Source organism: Ptychodera flava, chromosome 12 (genome assembly GCF_041260155.1).
Source record: "Ptychodera flava strain L36383 chromosome 12, AS_Pfla_20210202, whole genome shotgun sequence".
Lineage (NCBI taxonomy): Eukaryota > Metazoa > Hemichordata > Enteropneusta > Ptychoderidae > Ptychodera > Ptychodera flava.
Window position 1 is genome coordinate 10,601,000 of NC_091939.1, and position 24,331 is coordinate 10,625,330.

At 35.9% G+C, this 24,331-nt stretch overlaps 2 protein-coding genes across 2 annotated transcripts; one reads left to right on the forward strand and one right to left on the reverse strand.

Moving 5' to 3' along the window:
* Positions 1-1,177: 1,177 nt before the first annotated feature.
* LOC139144963 (uncharacterized) lies at positions 1,178-15,904 on the reverse strand. Its single transcript, XM_070715815.1, has 2 exons — positions 15,048-15,904; positions 1,178-9,659 (listed from the first exon to the last, which is right to left on the reverse strand). The coding sequence occupies exons 1-2, from the start codon at positions 15,583-15,585 to the stop codon at positions 9,232-9,234; spliced, it is 966 nt and encodes a 321-aa protein (XP_070571916.1). The 5' UTR covers positions 15,586-15,904; the 3' UTR covers positions 1,178-9,231.
* Positions 15,905-16,123: 219 nt separating this feature from the next.
* LOC139144964 (protein CUSTOS-like) lies at positions 16,124-23,783 on the forward strand. Its single transcript, XM_070715816.1, has 6 exons — positions 16,124-16,236; positions 19,470-19,518; positions 20,599-20,703; positions 21,441-21,514; positions 22,022-22,142; positions 22,889-23,783. Exons 1-6 carry the CDS (start codon positions 16,131-16,133, stop codon positions 23,136-23,138), a joined length of 705 nt encoding a protein of 234 aa, XP_070571917.1. The 5' UTR covers positions 16,124-16,130; the 3' UTR covers positions 23,139-23,783.
* Positions 23,784-24,331: the final 548 nt, after the last annotated feature.

The following is a 24,331-nucleotide window of genomic DNA, read 5'->3' on the forward strand; positions in this document are numbered from 1 at the left end:
TTTACTGAGATGCAAAAAGGGCCAAGTGACTTGTGGGCTTGTCTAATAGTGGATTTGTTACTAATTGCGGCACCATGTGTATGGACTGCCATCAGGCATGTAAGTTTGACCATGCATCTACAAATGCCACAAACGGATCCTTTAAAAGTGAATGTTTTTGGTCAATGTCAAAACAGGAAACAACACTGAATCTGTTGAATTGTAAAGCAGGACAATGGCAGTCCTGAGCGCAGTTTTTCAAACCATTATTTTCAAAAATATCACCATTAAAACTTAAAAACAATAGTCAAGTGTTGTTGAATGTAGAATTTACATTGAGAGACTAATGATCACATGTGGCTGAATTTCACTGCTAAATGTATTGTTTTGATATTCAGCTGTACATAATGAGGTAGAAACGTGCAAGCTAAAAAACATCCCTGACACCTGGAATTTAAGCAGAAGTACTAAAAATATGTATACTTCCACAGGGTGACTGTATGCGGCTCATTTTAACATCAAAAGGCAATCACTGACATTGCTGTCTCTTTCGGGTTTTGTCTATTGTGACATACACGTACCAAAATGTCTCCAGATTTGGCAAAATACACCCAATAGTATCGTTGCTAATAGAAGACAGGTTTACTTTCAGCCACTGTCCACAGCAATACACTGAACTCACAGGGAATAATATTGCCAACAACTTGACAAAAGACGACCACTTTTGTTGAGCTCCAACAGCCATAGTTTACATTAACCATCTGATACTAAGTATACCGTGATAATTTGTGAAGTCATTTATCAATGTCCGTGTGCTGCTCAATAATATTCCTCCAAATTCCCAGTGGTCTAATTTTGCCAGCTGCAAATGGAAACACTGATACCTGGCATAGGAAAATATTTTGAATATTCATCCACATGTTTACACATTATTTTTGAAAGTCTCGTAAAAGAGAATTGACAGTATTTACTTTTGCATATATGTAACAAAACAGTGATATCATTTGGATCAGTCCCAACAAACTTTGACCAATGAAGGGCTCAAAGTGTTTGTTTTTGTGCTCCAATTTTGGGGAGTTGATTTTTGTGTTTGTATGTTGTGTTTCTTTGACCAAGTTTGCATCATGTGGACATATAATCAGTGTTCGGTCAATATTGACTGTCTCAATGGACAGACAAATTCACAATCTTATCGATGTCTGGTTTGTCTTATAAGGTCACAATCAACAAATAACCACATGTGATACCGATATCTGTGTAAGAGTTGACCTTGAAAGACGGCAAATTTATTTTTTCTGTCATAGATATTCATTGCCATAGGTTTTGTTTCCAAAGTAAGACATTAACTAACACCCACTTTAAAATTGATATATGTACATTTCAACGTCTTACAAGTCTACTAAATACATGAACAATTAAAAAGTATTCTGGTGAGAAACTCTGTCAGCACCCTCCAAGAAAAATTTAAAATCAGCTACGTTTGTTTCAATGTCCGTTTAACTTACACCAATTCCAAAAATTACCACAAAGCTAAGCTGTCAATAAAGATTAAAACCAAATTTTTCGGTTTAGTGAAAAACCCACTACAGAAAGACTGAAAAAACAAATTAAACGCTACACCAGAAGGAATGAAGAAACAGATTTTGAAGAACAACACTCAGGATGAAATTAATACTGATGATTTAATATCATCAAAGGAGGTACAACTCATTTCACATTCCAAGTTTCCATTTTGTTTCATTATATGTAAAGGGTTAGAAATGTTACATGTAATCTAATTCTGAATACTTTTGAATACAATTTGGCTAGTTCAATGGTTGATGATTAAATTCATAAATTGTCGAGGTTGGTATCTTTAACTTTACTTTTGCTGCAAAAGTTTGTTTATGGAGCAATGCCCAGGCCTTCCTTCAATCAAAAGCAAATATATATGGGGTCAAAGTTCATTCAACTGTCTCAGCCACATTTGAGAAATTATGTGGTTTTTATGTTCATTGCACATAAATAGAGAACTAATGCAAATTACAAGTAAATGTGAGGTAGGATTTAGAAATCAAATGACAGATTTAGCAATAAATAAAATAAAATAAAACCAGGTGTTTTTGTACTCTTCAATGTCACAAAGGTAAATCATTGAAAATGATCTTGAAAAAAGTAAATGTTTCTATATAAATTACAAAACAATTTAAAAAGCTGAAAAATATTATATCTGTGCTCATTGTAGAGAGACAATAGCCTTAACCTTTGATAATTTGTTGGAAACATTATTTGTACATCCAAGAGTGAGTTAGAAAGCCTGCAAGCAACATGGTAATATGTTCAATGATGAGCTCTATACACCCTAACATACCGATAGTACTGCACCTTTAATACCCTTTTACTTTGTCAGAAGGGGCAAGAAATTCTTTAAAACTTGGATGCTGAAAGCACAAGAAATTACTGTAAGTATCAAAAGTCAAAGCTATCATCCCATTGTGATTGCAAACAAGTAACATGGCAGTGTCCAACACATAGAATGTTTTACAAATTTGGTGGCAAAATGGCCACTGAAACAGAAAACATGTGAAACTCCCTTGCAGGTGTTCTCTTATTTATGTCCAAAACTACACAGATTACCTTGTTGTTTTAGACATCTTTTATGGTTTATTTTTGTATCTATGTCTTTCAATAAAATGTGAACATATTAGTGATTCTGTCTCTAGCAATATCTCTCTGAACTTCTACATCAATAAACTCCAAAAAGACAACTCCGTTCTTCCTCAGATTCTCGACTTCTCAGTATTCCAAGAGTTTCCACAAAGACTGTTTATGGTTTATTTTTGTATCTATGTCTTTCAATAAAATGTGAACATATTAGTGATATCTCTAGCAATATCTCTCTGAACTTCTACATCAATAAACTCCAAAAAGACAACTCCGTTCTTCCTCAGATTCTCGACTTCTCAGTATTCCAAGAGTTTCCACAAAGACTGTTATGGTTTATTTTTGTATCTATGTCTTTCAATAAAATGTGAACATATTAGTGATATCTCTAGCAATATCTCTCTGAAATTCTACATCAATAAACTCCAAAAAGAAAACTCCGTTCTTCCTCAGATTCTCGACTTCTCAGAATTCCAAGAGTTTCCACAAAGACTTTTGGCGAGAGATCTTTCTCTTACATTGGCCCTGCATTATGGAACAAATTTCCTTCTGACCTTCGCCACTCCAACTCTACCCTTCCTTTCTGTCGTTCCCTCAAGATTTTTCTCTTTAAACAGTAGTTTAATTTTTTTCGTTTTCCTAGTCTCCAGTCCCGGTGGTTCATTCATTTCCCCTGTTATTTTTTATTTTTGTTACTATTGTGCCTAGAGCTCTGTTCAGAGATTATGCGCATTACAAATGTACTTTATTATTATTATTATTCTGTGTACATTGCACAAAATACAGCGTGTTTTTTTAATTTCCTGATAAAATAAAATTCAAGAGTTGCCATTGACCTGGCATTGACTATAAAGTTTTACATTCTGTACTCTTGAATGACAGCACTGATAAATACACAAACCATTTGTGTGAAAACAAAAGTGGTTACTGGCCTTTGACCTTTGACATTCACTGTGGGTACACAGCTTCAATGATTCTTGATCCTCACAATTGTCTATAAAAATACATCATACAAATCTAAGTGACATAGGTTTGCTTCTTTACAACTCTCTGATGTATGACTGAATGTCTTTTTATTGGAATTATCAAAAAGATTTTAATATATGTCATATTCGATCTGAGAAAAATTTTCTTTTACATTGCAGAAGCCAATAGAGTATTGAACATTAATCATACATTATCATTATCATGTGTCGTGCCTGTTGTGCATGGGTCTTGGTGGATATTAGAACTGTAAATTCCCTACTTCCTATTATGTGCAGACATTTTCTCTTTTCTAAAGGCAATGTAAAACTCAGTTTTTTTGTACAGAGAGTTAACAAATCTTTTGTATGCTATAAAGCTGGCTAGTTCCTTTTTACTACAACAAATATAAATGTACCTTTTGCCAATAAGAATTAGGAAATTCACAATAACAAAAAGTTTGGGACCACTTAGTATGATCTGCCATATTTTTGGTCTTTTTCACAATTTTAATTTTTATCACAATTTTAATTTTTATGACTGAATAGGTTAATTATTGAGATTTTTCTATTTTTCCAACAGTTTGATCTGACAATAAACTTCAAACCATCAAGTTGACATCTGCATCAATGTGGCTTACTTTCCGATGACTAAATCATGATGGGTTTTATTAAACAAGCCTCTCTGTTTTTTTGAAAAGTTGAATTTCTCTTGAAAGAGTTGAGTGTGTGTTGAATCACATCTTGGTGCGGTAAACGTAACAAAGCACACTCCACTGTGGGATTTTTACCCTGAACAGAACAAATTTAACCATTCCTCCCCATTGCACTGTACACAGGTCCAGAATTCCAATTGTAAACAAAGAGGCTGGACCAAACCATGATGGTGAATGGGTAAAAACTGATAATAACATCACCATATCAGAGTGAAAGTACTCCAAATGAGCATGTACAAGAGATACAACGGACGGAAAAAGAAAAAAGGAAAATTTATGGGGAATTGAACTTGGTCAAATAGAATATTTGAGACAACTCACTGCGATCTTGATTGATGTACATTTTTTGGCCTAAAATTCCAATGAAAGCCACAAAAACAGGTTGTAACTTTATTTCTCATCAATAAAATTGCCTAGCACTTTTTGTCTTTTGGAATATTTGTTTGTTAATATTAAAATGAACATACAAATTAGGGGTATTGTCTCTGTTTTAACCATGCAGACAAATTTTTGAAGTGTAAAACTTATTTCTGAAACTCTCGATGTTCAAAGCAAAACAATAATTTGCATTTTTTATGAAGTGTAAATATATAATTTTCTTTCTGGTTGCAAAAGTAACAAATCAAGAAATACCACAGAGGAAAAAATACCACAAATAAATAAATAAAACAAGGAAAGTTCACTTGGACAAAATGAAATGAAAATGTTGACAGATTGATAAATTTTACTTGCATTGTTCAAACAAAAACTATTCTTGAATATTTAATTTTGCAGTCAAGTTTTTGAAGTCAGAACCTGAAAGCTTGCATTTTGTAAACAATTTACCACAACAGGAAGTCAGTAACATAGATATTACTGCAGCGTTGCATTGTCAGTGTTTTGTAAAGATAATCCCATGATGCACCAATGCACTGGAGTAAATCTTGGTAATATTCAAACAAACACTTCTGATAATGAAAATGTTGATATGCTTTTGAAAGATGCATAACCCGGTGCATCCAGACACTGTCAACAAATAAGTATTACTGTTTCTACAGAGTAGGAAATGGTAAAGAGAATTCATCCTTGAGTAGATTTTATGTATCAGCTTCGGAACCTTGGCATGAGTGCGTTAAGATCATCTTTTTTGCCTGTTTAAAATTACAAGCGAACTTAGTGCGCCAACTTGCTGAAATCTTGTGGCAACCTCAAGCACACTGCATAATTAAGAGGTGTGACCTATTACTCACAGATTTTTTTAGTCATGTTATTAATTTTTGGAAATTTATGTCATTCTTATACAAATACATCTTCTATGTTAAATATGGCAGTCTGGGTACACTGTAGCTAAGACGGATATCCCTACTCTGCTGATGCATTCTGGGATATAGTACAGTCTGGGTACACTGTAGCTAAGATGGATATCCCTACTATGATGATGCATTCTGGGATATAGTACAGTCTGGGTACACTGTAGCTAAGACGGATATCCCTACTCTGCTGATGCATTCTGGGATATAGTACAGTCTGGGTACACTGTAGCTAAGATGGATATCCCTACTCTGCTGATGCATTCTGGGATATAGTACAGTCTGGGTACACTGTAGCTAAGATGGATATCCCTACTCTGCTGATGCATTCTGGGATATAGTACAGTCTGGGTACACTGTAGCTAAGATGGATATCCCTACTCTGCTGATGCATTCTGGGATATAGTACAAGATTAAACTCCAAGTTTGACAGTCGGAATTCTCAGTGAGAGTGTACATGTTATGTAAACATTTGACTTGTGGATTTGAAAAAGCTGGAAGACAAGCACAGACACTGTGTGCTGGATAGTAACTTCCTTTTCATGATAGAGGAGTATAAAAATAGTACTGAGGTTTCATTCTGTTGTTGAACTTTACCTACAGCTATTACTTCAGGACATCTTGAAGAAAGGTTTACAGTTTACAGTCTTGATACTTTACATTTTTACTGAATTTCTGATGACTTTAGAATTTGAACTAGGCAGAAGTACTATGGTAGGTGGCACATTAAATTCTTATTGTGTGGTATAAATATCTGTTGATAGCAAAATGTGTCGTTTTCTCTTTTAAAGCACATATAAAGCCGGTATATGCATAGGTAGTTTTTAACACAGCTTCACAGGGAGGTGAAAATGAGGTCACAAACCATTCATTAAATGGCATTGTTTTTTGTAACATTTTCATTCATCTCATGTTGGTGCTAACAGTTGATATTTGACCCTGAAGTTTTAAGGCAGATCGGGTATGGTTTTAATATTCAAGATGGTCAGAATCTGACATTTTCATGAGAACTGATGATTTTGAATGGTGGTATTCCAAAGAAATGCTATAAGTCAGATAATTCTGATAATTTTGCGATGAGCAAGACATGCACCGATACATTCTGCAATGCCTTACACTAACAAGGTTTACAGAGGGTCCGCAGCACACTCCCTAGCTACAAATAGGGCAGTGCAAGTGAGTGATGAACATATGATGTTTTTGGGGAGATTTTGCGAATTAAGATAAATCAAATAGGAACTCTGTTACAATTTCTGTTGTCCCCTGATAAATTGCATTGTTATTCTCAGGGAACCAAAGTAAAATTTACATAGGTACTAGTCTCCACAACAAAAACATTCACATTTAATTGTTGGAATGTGAAATTCAACAAACCATCAAAATGCAATTTTTTCTGGAAAAGGCATCACTATTTTATCACTTTTGCAAGATCTGGGCATAATTCAATTCCAAAGGACAAACATTCACCTTTGGTAGTAAAATAAAATATGTATAAAAGATGTTACAAAAACACAATGCCACTTAAACGCTCACACAGACATGGTGTCAATGTTGATGTTGCTTCAGCTACTGTCAATGCATACTATGGCTTTCATTTATCCCTTAGGCTTAAACAAATGTCAAATACACAGTCTGCAGACAACGGAACAGGTGCATATCATCTATTCAACCAGACACACAGGAAGGGTAATAAGTGATGTGTGAACAATGTAAAGCTGGGGAAATGAAACAACAAAGAAATGAAAAAAAAATGGATAATAAATGAATAACACTTCAAAGAATTAATGCTCATAAAAAATTAAAAAGCAAAGTGAAATGACGACATTAACAAAATTAGAATTCACAATGTGCCAATTTTACTTTGTGGTAAAAGAACCTACTTAAGCATTTGCAACTTTTATACGCATCGAAATTTAAAGATATCCTCGGGGAGAATTAAGAGATGCAAACATAATTTGTGTGTGTTTTTCTGAGGCAACAATCATATGGGTATCCTGTGTACAATGGTACAACATATTTAATGGAAAATGCACACCAGTACATGGTGTTTCATTGTAACATATGTTTCAATCCATCAATGGTCTTACACAACACTATTTTACAAACTCACTTGGCGATCATGCTCATACCAGTACAATTATTCAAAATTTTAGTATTTTTTCCACTGACATTTCATATCATTCAACTTCTATTCAAACCGATTTATGAATATCAAAGGAGTGTTTTGAGCTACGATTTTGAACAATCTGCATAAAATCTATTGTCCAGTCCTGTTTATTTGGAGAGCAAATTTCAGAAAATATCTTCTGTAACACACTTAAAATTCCTCATGGAAAAGTTTGTAAAATGTCAGGACTATATACCAATTTGATTGTTTGTACCTTAAATTAATACTATGGTCACTAAAAAAATTATAGTGTACTGAAATTGTCAACATGTCTTCCATCATAAAGTAGCTTTTTAATGATAACAGCTTTTCATAGTCATTCAGATTATCATGAACTTTAGATATTTAAAACCTGAAGAAATTCATTCTGTTTACCGATGTGACATGCATGTCTTTCGTAGAATGGTTTTTGTGATAAACAGGCAGAAAAATACCCCTTCCTAATTGACTAATGTTAGAGTAACACGGATGTAAATGATCCCAGTATGCCGCAGTAGTTCCTAGAAACTGGGGGGCATCACAAATATTCACAGCAAAGTGCATCAGATTGCCAGATGGTTCTTTTTCTATCTGTGATTGAAGAACCGTATGCTTGCTACACAACGACTCTTGCCTCTTTGGACTGTTTTGTTCAAAAGTGACAGAGAACAGATGTTGGGTAAGCTTTCAATGCTGTTGAAATAGAGAATCGTTTTGATGACGCAAATCGCATTAGAAATAAATGCATTCCCTTTTGTCGTGAAAGATTTGCACGAAGCATGGGTTACCATTCATCCTGTGGTGATTAATATTTTCCATGAGTCATTCCATTAGAAAGAGGAGGTGAGTGGGTATATACATATTGTAACATTTTAGGGCAGGGTGGCAGCTCAAATATGTTCTACTCATGTCGGATACCTATCGCCATTTGTACTGGAATGGTCAGAAAGATCCTGATTATTCGTCTGTCCTTTTTTATTTTATGGAAACATATGTATGCTAGGATTTAGTTTTCTGCACACTAAGGAGTGACTGAGATAGAAATCAAAAATATACCCAGACCTAACAAAGTTTGACCTTTGGTATAATACATGTTGATAAGTGTCATTGTTTCAAATCTGAACTACAACTCGTTTTCTCTGGTAAAATGTGATTTATACTTGATCATTTTAGAGCAAACGATGTCCTTGTTTGGACATCGTAAGAAACAAATACAACTATTAAAACAATTTGCAAGTACCAGCTATTCAGAACTGAAAATAAAAAGTTCTTTAAATAGTAAAATATCAGAAGTATTTTGAACCTGACCGATTGTAAATTCAGTTTGATTTCCAGGTTTAGATGGAATGTCATCTTGTTATAAATCTTGCATCCCTCTGCTCCTGGGAAGTGGTTTGACTGAACATTGTTTTCCAATGGCTGGGTTTCACCATTCCACAGGATGACAGGGAGGAGAGGCTTTGGGCTGTCTCGTTTGGCACATGCTCTGGTCTTGTCTATTTGATGGGACCCCATGACTTGCTCACACGGTGTCTCATATACCTGGCAATGTCCAGGGCCCGATCGTACATACAGACACCAACAATAGTAAGTACGCCACCAATCACACTCAAGAACGACATCTTGTTCTGGAAGATGGCCACAGAAATGATGACGTTCAAAGCGATACCTACATTCCCCAGGACTTGCAAAGTCACGGCTGACGTGAAAAAGGTCACAACGAAGTTCATGGTGTTGTAGCCGACTGAGCACAGGCAGCTTAGACCAATCATGTGCCATAGATCCACACTGCTGAAAAGACTACCATTGAAAAAGGCATCGTATTCAAAGATACAGGAACATGCTGCCAAAATTAGCATGCTAGGAAATGACATATGGTACAGCAGGCGTACTGAGTCCAATTTTTCTTCTTTCAATAAAACACCTACAACAATAGCAAGACAGAAATTGATAGAGAAAACATTAGTAACCACTTTCACAATTTTGTAGTGTTTCAGTACCACATACAAAGTAACTTTTTTTTAAGATTAATATAAATGTAGAATAGAAAGCCATCAAAAATAAATACATAAAATGGATACATAAATATGTAACTGTGTCTACACCCTTATCACTAAAATTAGATTACACTACCTTCAAATGTTTAAATGTGTTAACTTATCCATGATATATAGTTAATTTAATTTGGTCAAGATATATTGTTTATTTCTGAATCTTAAAATTGCAGTTATCAGTAAAAATGTCAATAAATGTACTTAGGTGTAAGGCAATTGTGCTCAAGTTTGTGTTTACCGATTTGTGAACAATGATAATTTAAACGCACTGAAACTTAAGTTTAAAACTTTTGCTCAAACTTTTTCCTCTTTCATGATCAAGAATAAAAATTAGGGGTCATCATGCAAAATGTTGGTACCTGGGCAAAAATTCTTGCCTAGAATTTTGAAATTCGAAGGGAAACTATCCTACTTTAATAAATTAACTCTGTAGGGAAATAATCAAATTGAAAAAACAATTTAAAAGGTATGTCAAAAACTTTGTTAGGCTATAGGTTTCAAAGTTTCAAAATGAGTCCAAACACCACCAGCACTGTAAAAGTGAGTCGATGGCACAAACACACAGCAGATCAGTAACGTAGTGCAGAAATTTGAGACACGGACTATCCCTGAGGCTTATTCTACCTTCATGAAAATTCAATCTTGGTCAAATCCAACATTTTCACAAAATTTTTGAATCCCCTTTCAGTCAGTCTAGAACAAACATGTTGGATAAAAGCCATCAGAAGCCAATTGATTGTCACCAACAACACTGATCACAATTCTGAATGTCATTTTCTCAGTTAAAGATCATATGATCCAGTGGTTAAAAACTTGAAAATACAAAATAGTTGGCATTTAAAGTGGGTAATTAGAAGTCTGCATGTTTTGACAAGGTTCAACTTCATAAGGATATTTTTAAATCTGACAAGAGTAACTAGTTGTGTGATGGTAGACAAGTCACCATATGCTGAAGTGAAAGTACGACTGCACTATGAATGTGTGACACAATGTCTAAAGTGAACAGGGCTGACTCATGCTCAATGGCCTATGGCGTGAGGTCAGGAAATGGAACCAAGGTTGCTAACAATGATGAGAATGTGCTTGTCAGCAATCCTAACTACAATCAACTTAAAAAAAGAAACTTGCTTTGTTGTGGGAAAATCCCTTGTTTAATTTTGTATACCTGGCAGACATTTCTGAAATGTCATGAGGTATGTGATGACAGAGATATCAGACATTGTTCCATACTTGCATTGGGGAAAACCCTTTCAAGAATGCATTGTTTCATACTTTGCATGGGGGAACCCCTTTCCAGAAATGATATAGATCTCACATTCAATAAAGATAAAACACATTGTCTCACTTTTTGTATAGAAATACCCCTTTCAGAATGCAAGCTTATCAAAGCAGTGTTTATAACTCTGGACGCCAGGATCTTTGCAGTTGTTCTACAATTTTATGCAGTGTTATCAGAAACACATCCTTTGCACAATGGCCTGTTTTCTTATTAGGACCGGTACAGAAAGAAGCCATTGCTATAAGGATATGATCATACATTAATCTGCCTCTCCTGGGTCTCATCTTGTTACTTAGTTCAATGGATTGTACAATTGGTCAATATCCAGTCCTATTTCATAGCCGAGGTCAATGAAGGGCAACGAAGCACAGAGTGATGACAAAAAGTTCTTAGATTATGCCAAGACATGTAACTATTATTGACACATATCAGTGTGGTGAATCATTAACCCTTTGAATGCGGTAATTTTTCCCACTAAAACTGAAATGCAACATTTTGCCAATATTTATGAACTTTTATGAAATTTTTAAATAATTTTGGACCAAATGAACATCACATTTCACTGGCTACAGGTTTTAATCAAAATTTTGGCAAAACCTTGAAAAAATTTGACGAGGGTATATTTTATAACGGTGACTGACTTTGGTGCTCAGAGGATTAAAAGTTGAATGAGACCTTGCTTTGATATTCAATCAAACAGACACGATCCACTCAAATGCTGTTATTGAAAGCTGTTGTAACCTTGAGTTAGGTTTACTGCAATCTATTCATTTTTGCTGAAGGTCAAAATAATAAAAGGAAAAATTAAAGCAACAAATTCAAGCCCTTTACTCTTTGAATGAGCATTGGTACTTTTGCATCAAAATCTTTTCGTATAAGTTTCAGTCCTTCAGAAAAGAAGTAGATGCAATAACTGTGGGCATCAACATTGAACCCTTTGAGCGCTAAAATCAACTTTTGTCTCCCTTATAAAATATACCCCAGTCAATTTTTTTATGATTTTTGCTAAATTTTTGATGAAAACCTGTAGCCAATTACATGTAAATGTGATGTCCATTTGGTCCAAAAAAATTTTAAAAATTAAAGGAAAATTTACAAAAATTGTTAAAATGTTGTACTAAAATTTTGGTGGGAAAACTACAACATTCAAAGGGTTAAATATTATCTTGTGAGGGGAAAGAGGTATTGGGCAAATACCTTTTATGATGTACAGTAAACACATACATAAACTTTATCTTCTGCATGTCTATTTCCTCATAAAATTATTACTTTGCTCGTAAATAACTACGGCAAAGTGACAATGGTCAAAGGTCTCTGGTAACATACTACTAGTATTTCTGACACACTGTACACACATGGCACCAGAACAAAACTCTCACTGGTGTTTTCTGCAAATAAAGCCAATCTTGGTGAAAGTTATCCTGTCGCAAATAATGCATTTTAAATTCCTGAGAAAATTTGGGGACAATCATCCATCTATTATGAAAGTTTACATTTTTGGGTAGGTGACCAAGCAATATTTTTAATGGCCCTTTTACCCAAAACACAAGTGTTACCGATGGTGGATATGGACCTGTACACAGAGCAATAATCAGAGGGTTATATGGCCACAATACAAACCGGATTCTGAAGATTAAATTTGCTTAGCAACAGAGTTGGCATTAACTGAATGGGAATAAAACAGGGCACGTCAGTATTATTGGCATTACGCTGTCATATTTACAAAGTCACAGCAGTTAATGACAGCACTCAGCACAAAATTTAATGAGTGAAATATGAGCAGTGCTTAATTAACCCCTATTGAATTACTTCCATGACTAACACAATTTTATGTGAGCTGCAAAAATTTCAATCAAGCAATAATAAAAAGATACAATGTGTATATTGGGATTAAGAATCAATTTTACAATTCCAGGCTTGTATCCAGAATTATATGGCTTAATTATTTTAACCAAAGATGCTAGAAGGTAAATTCCTACCATCTATGCGTTAATATTCAATACACAACATTAGCATTGTTATTCATTTTGTTACATAATTTAAGTGTGCCATTTGGTAATCCGTTTCTAGCTCCACCGTTAAATTGACCACTGTGAAAATACATCCCTTACACCTACGCCGTGAGTGTGTGGCTTAGGCCGCGTTCAAAAAAAAATGGTGGAGGGGGGGCTGGAGGAATCGCGATTGAAATCTTATTTTTTTCAGATCCCCCCCCTCAATACCCTCAAAAATTTTCAAGTCCCCCCCTCAATACCCTCAAAATTTTCAAGTCCCCCCCCAAAATTACCATATAGCCGCATATTTATTAGGAATGCACACAGAGTAAAAAAAAACCATGTAATGTGTCGTTCTGCACGCAAATGTTCAACACTACCTCTTATCAGCAGGTTGTAGAGCCATATACCTAGGGCAAGTTCTTAAAATTGATTCATTTTTAAATGCATCAGTGAACTTTTTGGATTTCTCAGTCTAAGCCGACTTGAGTTTATCCAACTCTGGCCAGTTCAATGGCACCAGCTGAAAAGCACACAAAATGACAATCATGAGAGAGTATGAAAATTGTGTATTCCTAGCTACGTTTAACCAAATTGTGAAAAAATGAGCACAGTGACCTACCGAAATTTTTTTTTTCAAAAGTACAAGACATGTACAACTTGGATGCCACTTATAAAATGTTTTACAAAATTGACAATACTGGAAGGTTAAAATATTCCATGAAATAAATGTTTTAATCTCAGAAATTTTGGGTGTAATAATGGCAAATTTGATAACAAATAAAAGATTCCATTTAGTCACACATTTTTCCATTTAAATTAGAGTCTTTACTGTTCAGAGTTTAACTTTGTGTTATTGGTACAATGAGATGTGAAAATTTCATTCACCGCATGAACTTGAAATGAATGGTTTTATATATTGATTTTAAGTGATTTTAGAAAAACTGACTTTTCATCGTACATTTGTATAAGATCAAGTATGGTGACCCCATCTTTTTTCTCTAATATTTGATTGTTCTCATATGCCAGAATTCAAATATCCATGGAACTGTAGTCCCCTAGTCTTCTATGTGTTGCTTTCTGGCTGGATCTTGTGTACAAGTAGATGTATGTTTCACTGTCAATTGACTGTCCTATGACCGAAACTCTTCTTAAACTACATCAGAGTCAGAGCTACATGTATCACTGTCACTGCCAGTATGTAGTAGCAGGGCAGTAGTTGTATTAACTTTTTATTTTGACAATATTTTTGTTCAGTTTATACAATTGTGTTCTTGTTCTACTCCCTACAGAATGTTGAGCTATCCAGTATTCATCTTGCCAACACAGCCTACGTGTACCGTGCATTTGCATCATTCAATTATCACCAATATTTAGACAAACGGGCTTTGTTGACAAACTGAATATTGTGTTTTTCAGCAGCATGCTGTAGAGAGACACCAAGAAACTGTGTTTGATACATTGCATAGAAATATTGAACAAATTATCAACAGTTGTAGCTCCTGCCAAGGCCAACTTGTTCTACGAAAATTTAATGGCATTCATACATTTTAGACTTTTTCGAGATTAAAGACATAAAATATGACAAAACGGTTCTAGATTTTGTTTAATTATTACTAACATTAGAACCATTGGACGACATCAAAATGTTCGGAGTCAAAATATTTTCAGGTCCCCCCCCTATAGGCAGAGCAAAACTTTCAAGTCCCCCCCCTCGACTACCCCAACAATTTTCGAATCCCCCCCTGAATTCCTCCAGCCCCCCCCCCTCACCACTTTTTTGAACGCGGCCTTACTGCTTCACTTTGCTCTATACCGGTAGCTGTAAATGTAGGGTTATGTGCTCTTGTAACAAGTGAGGCAGCAAAGCAGTTGCTGAGTGCTCACTCAGGACTATCAACATAGCAAAACGCCCCGCATCCAAACCGTCCTATTCCCTTTTAATTCACAGAGCACACCTATAACGAAGGAGACAAAACACACACCTTGGAGTATACTCTTCGTACTTCTAAGAAGCAAAGCGACTACCGCCGCTAAGAACCCGATGTAACTGAAATTGAGTTCTCCGAAGGTGCAGATGAGACCGCCCACGACCAACGGTGCCATCGAGTAATAAACGTACAAGTCGTGTTTATAGTCAAACACGAGGCGAGACATCGCAACTGTCACAGCTGGGCTCGTGGCCATGAGCATCTTCAGAAAAGACACGTATAGATATTTCAGGGCGATGTTTCCGCATGCTATACTGATGCAGAACGCGAGGCTCAGGATGGACACTTTCCGAGAAAGATGCGGTGGGATTTTGAGACGGTCGTCTCCATCTCCATATGCCGCTCCGAAGGGAGTAAAACGAATAATTACGGACTGGACTACGAAGAGAGTAATCATGTGTAATGTTGTCAGTATAATAGGGTAGTTGAAGTTATATTGCACAAATATCCATTTGTTGACATTTGACATTGCTATGTTAAGTAACAGCCATCCTATAATTGACAGATGTCCAAAAATACGTATTTCAGTCATTCCGCTCCAGATCCTGTATTCCTTCCTGAGAGTAGGATGCTTTCAAAGTTTCGACGTCTCCGGAGTGTACCTTCGATTTTTTTCCAAGTGGTTTGAACAAAATGAATGAAGCTCAACTTGACCTTGCTTGAATATATCACACGTACAGAACGAGTAGTCGACGTTAGCCGCTAGACTTTACATCCGTCCTCTTGATGTAGTTGCCTGGGATCTGATATCTGTCGTATGTCTACGACCACCGCAGTAGCTGTGGCCTCGAGAGATGAGTAATCGCCTAAATATAGCATATTATGATCACTAATGTCCTGGAAGTCCAGTCAGCAATGTAAGAGCGCCCTCGGCCTATTTTACCTTGTTCGAGTAGAAGTTCAGATATGTGCCAATGAATTGCAATATACACAATAAAGTCCGATAATTTCACAAGAATATTTAAGTTTTCGATAATAAATGAAATTTCATAGAAAGGAAGGTATCAATCACGCCCACGGGCTTCTTTGACGCTTGCAATATAGTGACTCTTTGAACGAGGTCATAGTGGATCTAAAATGGCAGCCCGCATAAGCTCCGAGCTCGAGTCGAGTTCGGACGAAGATGAAAAATTACGTTTGCAGGATGCTGTTGTCAACCAAAGTGAACTGCAACATAATTTTGGTAAATACAGCCTTGAATCGTCATGTTATTAGCTCACATTTGGTATACCAATGTGAGGCTATCTTATAAGATGAAGTCGGTTATGTATGTATGCACGTATGTGGGGTATTTGTATGTATCATTGTATGTATGTATATAATATGTAACAGGTCTGACCTGAGAGCAAGCGCAGCGTAGGGTATATCGTCATTGTCATTGATGTTGATGCAAGACGCATATTTTGGCCATTGAGTTTGAATTGCTGTCGATTGTTTTCTAGAATAACATTTATAGATTATTATAGCAATTTAACTCGGAAATGCCAAGTTCACTAACGAAAATTATTTAAAACTGGTAAATTATATAATTCAGAACAGTTTATTGTAACAGGGGCGGGAACAGAGGCGGTCTAATGTAAAACACGTACTATTCCCGTCGGCGGTAGTCTCAGCACACTATTTTAATTCTCGCGTGAGTTGACCGTTCGTTCTCGCGAGAGTTGGCTTGTTTCAAAATGGCGGCGCCTAGTGATGACCGATCCGGGCTTTCAAAAGTGATCGAAAATAGTCATTTTGAAACAAATTTCACACTTTCTTTGGAATAGAGAGATTCTTTTGTCGGAAATACACATTGTCGAGTAGGATTTGTGGTAGATTATATCTTTAATTTCACGCAATCCGTGTAAAAGTATTCAAAATGGCCGCCTCCATGGAAGTGCTCTCCTTCTCCTTTCACAAAACTCGTAGGTATATATAGATTCCATTCTAAATTTCTTGTACACACGTTAGTCTTAATGCTCGCTTCGCGAGCGGCCTTCGGCCGCTCTCGCTGCGCTCGCTATCATGTATGTATGTATGTATGTATGTATGTATGTATGTATGTATGTATGTATGTTGTTGTGAACTTGTGTGTATGTATGTATGTATGTAATGTATGTATGTCAACATCAAAAACGTGAACCGCTGCACGTTTCAGCTTGGTATTTGGTGTGTGGATACATCCTGGGCTTTTGCATTGCCAAAATTATGCAAATTAGCTTCAAAAATGTGAAAATGGTCAAGAATTAAATAACTCAAGAACTGCAGCTGTTTTGATTGCTTTGGAAATTTGTGTGCGAGTACCTTAGGTGAACCTTACACAGTTTTATGAATATTGTGAAGATATCCTGAATTTTGTATTTTTGCTGAATTTTTTGCTTATTTTAAGTAAAAATTCTTCTTCTCTGAAACTGCTGGCCCACTTGCTCTCAAATTTGGATTGGGTTTTTGCAAGGGTGTTGCCCTTCTAATTTGTTGAAATTGCGACAAAATTGGAAAAATTACTGTTTTGGAGCAATTTTGTCATTTTTAGTCAAAAAATCTTAAAAAATATTTTCTTTTTAAAGCCGTTGAACAGACAGCATTTATATTTGGTAGACAGATGTCCTGGGATGGCAATAGTTAGATATGTGGAAATTGTCCTGAAATATACAAATTTGTATTTTTAAGACAATTTTGTCATTTTTGGTCAAGAAAACTTGTTCTCAAAATTACTTGTCTGATAGCTTTGTCATTTGGTATAAAAGTCCCAAGGGATGTTATTAGATACATTTTCTACTCAAAGTGTTGGGAAACCCTCAAATATGTATATTTTAGGTAAGGTAATTTTCTCTGTTTGTGACCTTAAATGACCTATACAACCCAGGATATGTTGTGATACAGTTCCGAAGGCTGTGAACATAATTTTGTCATATTTGGTATCAATTTGTTGTAAAATTTGATCCAGAAAACAAAGCTGAGGTTAAATTTTTCAGTGCAGACCAATTTTTGCAACTTTTTCATGTAAGACACACAAGAACTGATGAGAAATTTGGATCCAGGATAATTCCAGATGTCATAATCACCCCTAAAGTGGAAGGCACTTCACTATAACTAACTTAAGTACTGTTTACATTTGAATGATAGCAACTCAAATGTTGTAAATACATTTCCTGCCGTCTTGCCATTCACGGTAGCTCTTTCAGTAAAAATGATAAATACCAAGGGGTGGAACATTTGATATTCAGGAGGGGGTAGGGTCTAGAAGATTGATGAGGTAGCATTACTTTTTTACCACATACTTTGTACATTTTTCCTCCCACTCTTAATTTTTTCCCCACTCTCCCACCTTTTCTTTTTGTCAAGCTTGCTCTGGCTGATTTTTTTGTTGACATTTGCTTATGTATTTAGGATCTGCTTGTCCCATTGGTATAGAAGTTGATTCCTAAAGATGACCTCTAGTACCTAAGTTGGAGACCTTATTTGCTTTTGTCATTCTTGTTTTTCAGGTATAAATATTTCTTGAATGGACCAATTCAAACCGAATGAGAGCATGCATATAGTGTCCTTGACAGTATTTTTAAGATTCCAAGGAATGTAAACTGAAGAACTAATCATTAATAGATTATAAGTGCGAGATATAGGCTCCTACGTGCGTGTTGTAGACGATAAACAAATATATTGTATATTGTACTGGGGATGGAGCTTTTTTGGGGATTGTCTCTGCAACAAAGTATACATCCTATTAGACTCTTTCTTAGCTTCTGGTTCATTACACAGCTAGCAGCTTCTAATTGTCCGAATTTTGTCCGATGTCGCACGTGCAGCTATATTTAGTAACAAATCTGAAATCGCTATCAGCGCTATTGTGATGGGTGTGACCAGTAGCCCTACACGACTCCCTTGGCTGTTTTTAAGAACCGAGTAATACCCAGGTGTGTTCGGTAGGGGTCAGGTGACAATTTGTCCTAATTTCAAGATCACATACTAACAGTACTAGTAGTATTGAATAGTGCATCAAACTGTTCAGACAGAACAAACATAATAATGATAATAATAATAGATTGTTATAATAATCACAACAATAGTAATTAACATCAACAGAAAATTCTTTGTTCGAATAATGCTCACCGTGCACAATAGTGTACTATGTTTTCTGGAAAGACCTATCTCTGAAATTTTGGTCATGCATTTATCATTTCTGTCGATAGTTGACATGACTGTGAGTGTAGATCCATTCTGCTGTCCCTGTGGAATGCAATATCATTAAAACTACTCGGCAGTCATCTTGCTGATAGACTCTTCAGCAAACTGTATTGTATGTCCCTGTGCACTGGGTGTGAAATGTTGGTCTTTTAATCGTAAGCTACACAGAACCAAAGTACTGGAAAAAAATTCTCACCCAATGATGACCTTGATATTTGCGCCTAACAGTCTTTTCCTTGTTTCTTATTTCAGAGGTGAAAAACAAGAAGAAGACATTCCATTCAAATAAACCAAGTTTAAGGTCAGTGTGTTGTAATAGCATACAAATTCATTGTAATACTGTAAGTTTCATAAGCTTGAAATCAAGTTACAATAAATATCCTGATATCACTGATGTCACCGTACATCTTGCGCTGTTCACCTTTCTTACTTTAAAAGTGGGTTGCTGGCCTATTCAGCATGTAAGTTGAATAGAATAGCTGTGACTAGCTGAGTTTGACATCAGTATATCAGTGAGGTGCAATAGCTGGTTCTGGCCAGAATTAGAGAAACACCCTCTCTTGTTTTAAACCTAACTATGGTCTTACTACTTTCTGGAAGATTTTGTTACGTCGCGGTTATCATGAAAGCGTCTTTTTTACACAGGAAAAATATCTGGACCTACAGGTACCTATTGCCTATTGTTGTGTACAAAATCAAGACTATAATATCAGATGATAATTTCCACCTCCCTTTTAATCAAGGTTTTTAATGCCTTCCCCCCTCCTTTCCACACACACAATTTACAGACAATGCAAGGAATAAACTATACTCACACAAAAATGTGAACATGTTCAGTTCACAATTTACTTTTGTACTGTCCTTGCAGATCAGAACAGACCTTCATCCTACTGGTGTATGTTCAATTTTCTGTGATTTTCAGAAGTGCTATCGAGTAGGATTAAGTTTTCTTCATTGAGTTTCTGTATAACATTTGCTATAGATGTGCATCTCTTTACGATCGCCTAACTTTTATAATGTCCTGTTTTGATACACCTTTCTTCTTTCAAAAAGAAAGCTTTACGATACTAAAAAAGAGATATTTAAATAGCTTTCCACAGAAATGTTGTTAAATCGGACCAAACATGATTTATGTTGGTATGTTCGAGATGTACTTAACAGCATAAAAGTAAATTTTTTTCGTGTAAAAACTGCTCATTCTGAAAGAAATGATGGGTTTGATTTTCCTGGTTTTCTAGCACATATTTACTATAGAATGAAGTCTTAGTTTGTCACATTTTTCATGTAAGAGTTGTGAGATAGTAATTTTCATTACAAAATTGTTCATACCTGCAATCCATTCCCTTGATGGGGCATGAAAGACAATGTCTGTATTCTGCAGGAGAAAGGATGAAGATGAAAATGACAAATGTGACTATAAAAGTATCCAGGCAACCAAAGAGTTCCGCCAACATGTTGCCAAGCGACTTGAAACAATGCTTGACAGGTATGGTGGATTTCGTTTTGACAATATTCAAAGAACTGTCATCGAGGTTAAACCCCTACCCCCTTTTGCTCCCAGCTTGGATAAATCTCTATGTGATTTACTACTACTTTACTACTCTTTTTATTGACACTCTTTATCCTAAGGAAAGGGTAAACATCGTCAAACATAGAGACTTCAAAGAAGCTATTCAATGAGTAGCCAAAAACAGATAAAATCAGCAATAAATAGATAAATAAAGGTACATACATTAATAGAACACAAACTGGAAAGAATATTTGTTTGTTATTGTTGTGTTTGTTATTGATCTCTCAGGAGTAGACACTTGTTAATGTACATTGCTATGGGAATGTATAATTTCTTGTTATTCATCATTATTGGTTACCAGGGATTTCGGGGTTCAAAGGGTCAGTACCTTTGCTAGCAGTTAATTTGTGGTTTTAAAATGCCATATAATAGCATCTGCTGTTAATATACCACTCATAACCTGTTCACCCCCAATTCCCTGTGAACCGGTCCACTCTCACTATTGATAGCAACGCATTCAGGCCAAACTACAATAAAGAAAGGGTTAATCCGTTTTTATCACCGTACTATTCAGAAAGCCACTGTTTGATGCTGTGCTCATAAATGTCGGGAAAACTGAATACTTGTGCTGAAATACCATCAAATAATGACTTGAGCTACATTCCGTGCAGTTCTTGCTTTACCTGAATGTTTTTTCCTTGATGTCATTGCAGTGCAATAGATGTTGAACCCACAGATTTTAAGAAGTTTCGTCGAAGTGATGAAGACTCTAGCGTGGAACATGAAGGTGACAGTTGGGAAAACAGACGACTCTGTATTTCCAAATCTAAAATTGCAATACTGTATGTTAAGTTACGGTAGATCTTGTCTCTGAAAATTATTTCAACCCTTTGAGCACCAAAGTCAATTTTTGCTGCCTGTACAAAATGTACCCCGGTCAACTTTTTCAGATCTTTGCCAAAATTTTGATTTGAAATTGTAGCTGATAAAATGTGATGGCCATTTGGTCTAAAATTATCACAAAAATTACAGAAAAATTCATACAAATTGGTAAAATTTGCACTAAAATTTTGTAGGGAAAAAATTACAGCATTCAAAGGGTTAACTCAAGAGAGACAAAAAATTGTAATGATCTGACTTCAAAAAAAAACAAATGTGTAACATTGAGTTGATATTTGAAAACGATGAGAAAGCATCTATGTTGGTTGTCAGCAATATTTTGGATGCATGGTGTGAGCAGATCAAAGCTGATCTCAATGAAGAGAAATCTGTCTTACTTCTATCCTACAAGCAGGATTCAAGTTATTTTCGACGTCAGATCCAACCAGAGCTCTGATTCTTGATGATGCGGAGGAAGTGAAAGCTGAGCAAAACAAGAGTAAAAAACATGAAGAGGAGACAAGCAGCAGTGACAGGTAATCTGAACCAATAACTGCTTGTAATGCATGATTCAGTGAAGATAAAATGGTTTCTCGTGGTGACTTGTTTTCACTATTTCTGTCGTACTGATGTGATTCAGAACTTTTTTTTCAAATTGACATGGTATGCAGGCTATAGCTAAGAATTAGCAATCACTCTGATTATGAAAGAAAAATGGATTGTGGAAGCCCTTGTAAAGCCGACCAATGTATCAGCGATGGCGTATTGTAACTGGGGAAACAATGCTCTTTAATGTTATCTGCGGAAAGGAAACGCTAGCATCTTGCACCAACCTGAAAGGATTCATTTGTATTGAAACACTGATACACAGATATTCCTAAGCAATGAGAACACTATACAGGGTTAGAATATGTATGTTAAAATGGAGAAGCTAGATTTGCTTTTCTGTGTTGGTACATGAACTCAATAATTTCACTCTATCTATCTATCTATCAAGTTAGCTAGCTAGCTAGCTAACTAGCTAGCATGTAATATTCAAAGTTAACAATGCTGAATGACGCTTTTTGAGTAAATAATTCTACTATAAAAGAATTTCTACAGAATCTTTTTGAATAATTGGTTGATTTCATAGCATGATTCATGAATAAATGAACGTTTGACATTAAAAATATATTTTAATAGGAAAGTCATCGGTCCACTTCACAAACGTACGTTGTTCTGTAGCTGAGCTTGTACTGTGTTAAAATAACTGGCAGAGGGATTTGTGTTCTCATGTTGACAGTGATTCAGTGGATGAGAGGCTGTTGCAGGCTGCAGTCACCCAGGATGATGTTGTCCGGATGGGAAGGATGGAGAGCCGCTTCGATGAGAACAAGAAAACCAAGGGACAGTGTGAAACAATTGAAAACGGAACACTCACATCACTGAACAGCAGTGGTTTGTCAGAAAATCAAAAGAAGAAGAAAAAAAAGAAGCGCAAGTCGGAGACAGCAGAGATGGTAAAGTCTGAGAATGGAGTTCACGTGGACTGATAGAGAAGTTGAAGATGATGCTAGCTATCTGTGTATAGAATGGAAATCCATACCTTTGGTGAGAACAACAGGGTAATATGTTGGAGCAGATATGCTGTCATTGTCACAACATGGACAACTGACAGCTTTAACTGGAAGAATATCCATTCAATGCAAAATATTACATTGAAATTTTCATTTGAATGGCAAGATTCTTTTGATGTGCATCCATACTGGTGATGACGTAAAGAACTGTAACTAAGGTACCTACGAGCAGATCTTTGTAGTTCTCAACGAACTGATAATGCCTGGGTGCAACACATGTTCACATTGTGTATAGCGCCCTCGTCGGCGATAAAGGGAAAGTACTAGTCCTCAATCCCTGGTGAATAGTGTTTGCCATTCAACCCATGATCTCTGCTTTGACCATATCAAATCACATAAGGATTGTGAAACATTGTTTAAAAAACATTCAATAATAATGAGCTCTGTGGAAATTTAGGAGCTAGAGAAATGACACGTGTACTTTTTTCCATGCAATGAAAGCTATGATGAGTCACAGCTACATGATAGCTTTGAAGTGACCAATGAACCAATGTAAATTTACGTTATCAGCTGCAAAGTGGCTGCTGCCTTGTCTTGTTGAATAAAATATTTGAAAATGTTTGTACTGCTTCCCCTACCTGCTATGAATCTTCGCAAATGACATTTGACAAGTCAGTATTAGTGGCAATGATACTGAAAAGTTCATTTTGATTGTACATGCAGTGAATGTCTGAATCAGGTTGGAAATGCTATATCAGTTCATTGTTACAGAAAAAGAGACTGTCTTAAAGATGGGCGAGACATTTTATCCACAAACAGATATTCTCAGCTTTAAAGTGGTGTTTGAAATTTCCCAGTTCATACAGAAGGATCTATCAGCATACTGGCAAAGCGTGCATGCTTGTAGCAATCATTGGCTTGTTATTTCCCAGACTAGTGCCAGCCTCATAGGCTGTATATACTCTCTGTTGAATGCTGCAACTCCGCGATTGGTCAGTGTGATGGTTAAATAATGTACGTTTATTTGGCTTGTTTTACGATTGTTGATACTGACAGTTGATTTTCCAACTCACCAATGTATGAGAATTAACGAGAGAACTTTTCCAGTATTATCATTTGTCAATGTGATCAGAAATGGTGTTAGTCACTCTTTTCTTTCACTTGGCCCT

Excerpts from the sequence above, each read along its gene's own strand:
- LOC139144964 (XM_070715816.1), top strand. The coding sequence starts at position 16,131 with ATGGCAGCCCGCATAAGCTCCGAGCTCGAGTCGAGTTCGGACGAAGAT. Across the intron at positions 20,704-21,440 it reads CTTGAAACAATGCTTGACAG|TGCAATAGATGTTGAACCCA; the intron begins GTATGGTGGATT and ends ATGTCATTGCAG. Across the intron at positions 22,143-22,888 it reads GAGACAAGCAGCAGTGACAG|TGATTCAGTGGATGAGAGGC; the intron begins GTAATCTGAACC and ends TCATGTTGACAG.
- LOC139144963 (XM_070715815.1), bottom strand. The coding sequence starts at position 15,585 with ATGACTGAAATACGTATTTTTGGACATCTGTCAATTATAGGATGGCTG. Across the intron at positions 9,660-15,047 it reads TACGAAGAGTATACTCCAAG|GTGTTTTATTGAAAGAAGAA; the intron begins GTGTGTGTTTTG and ends CTATTGTTGTAG.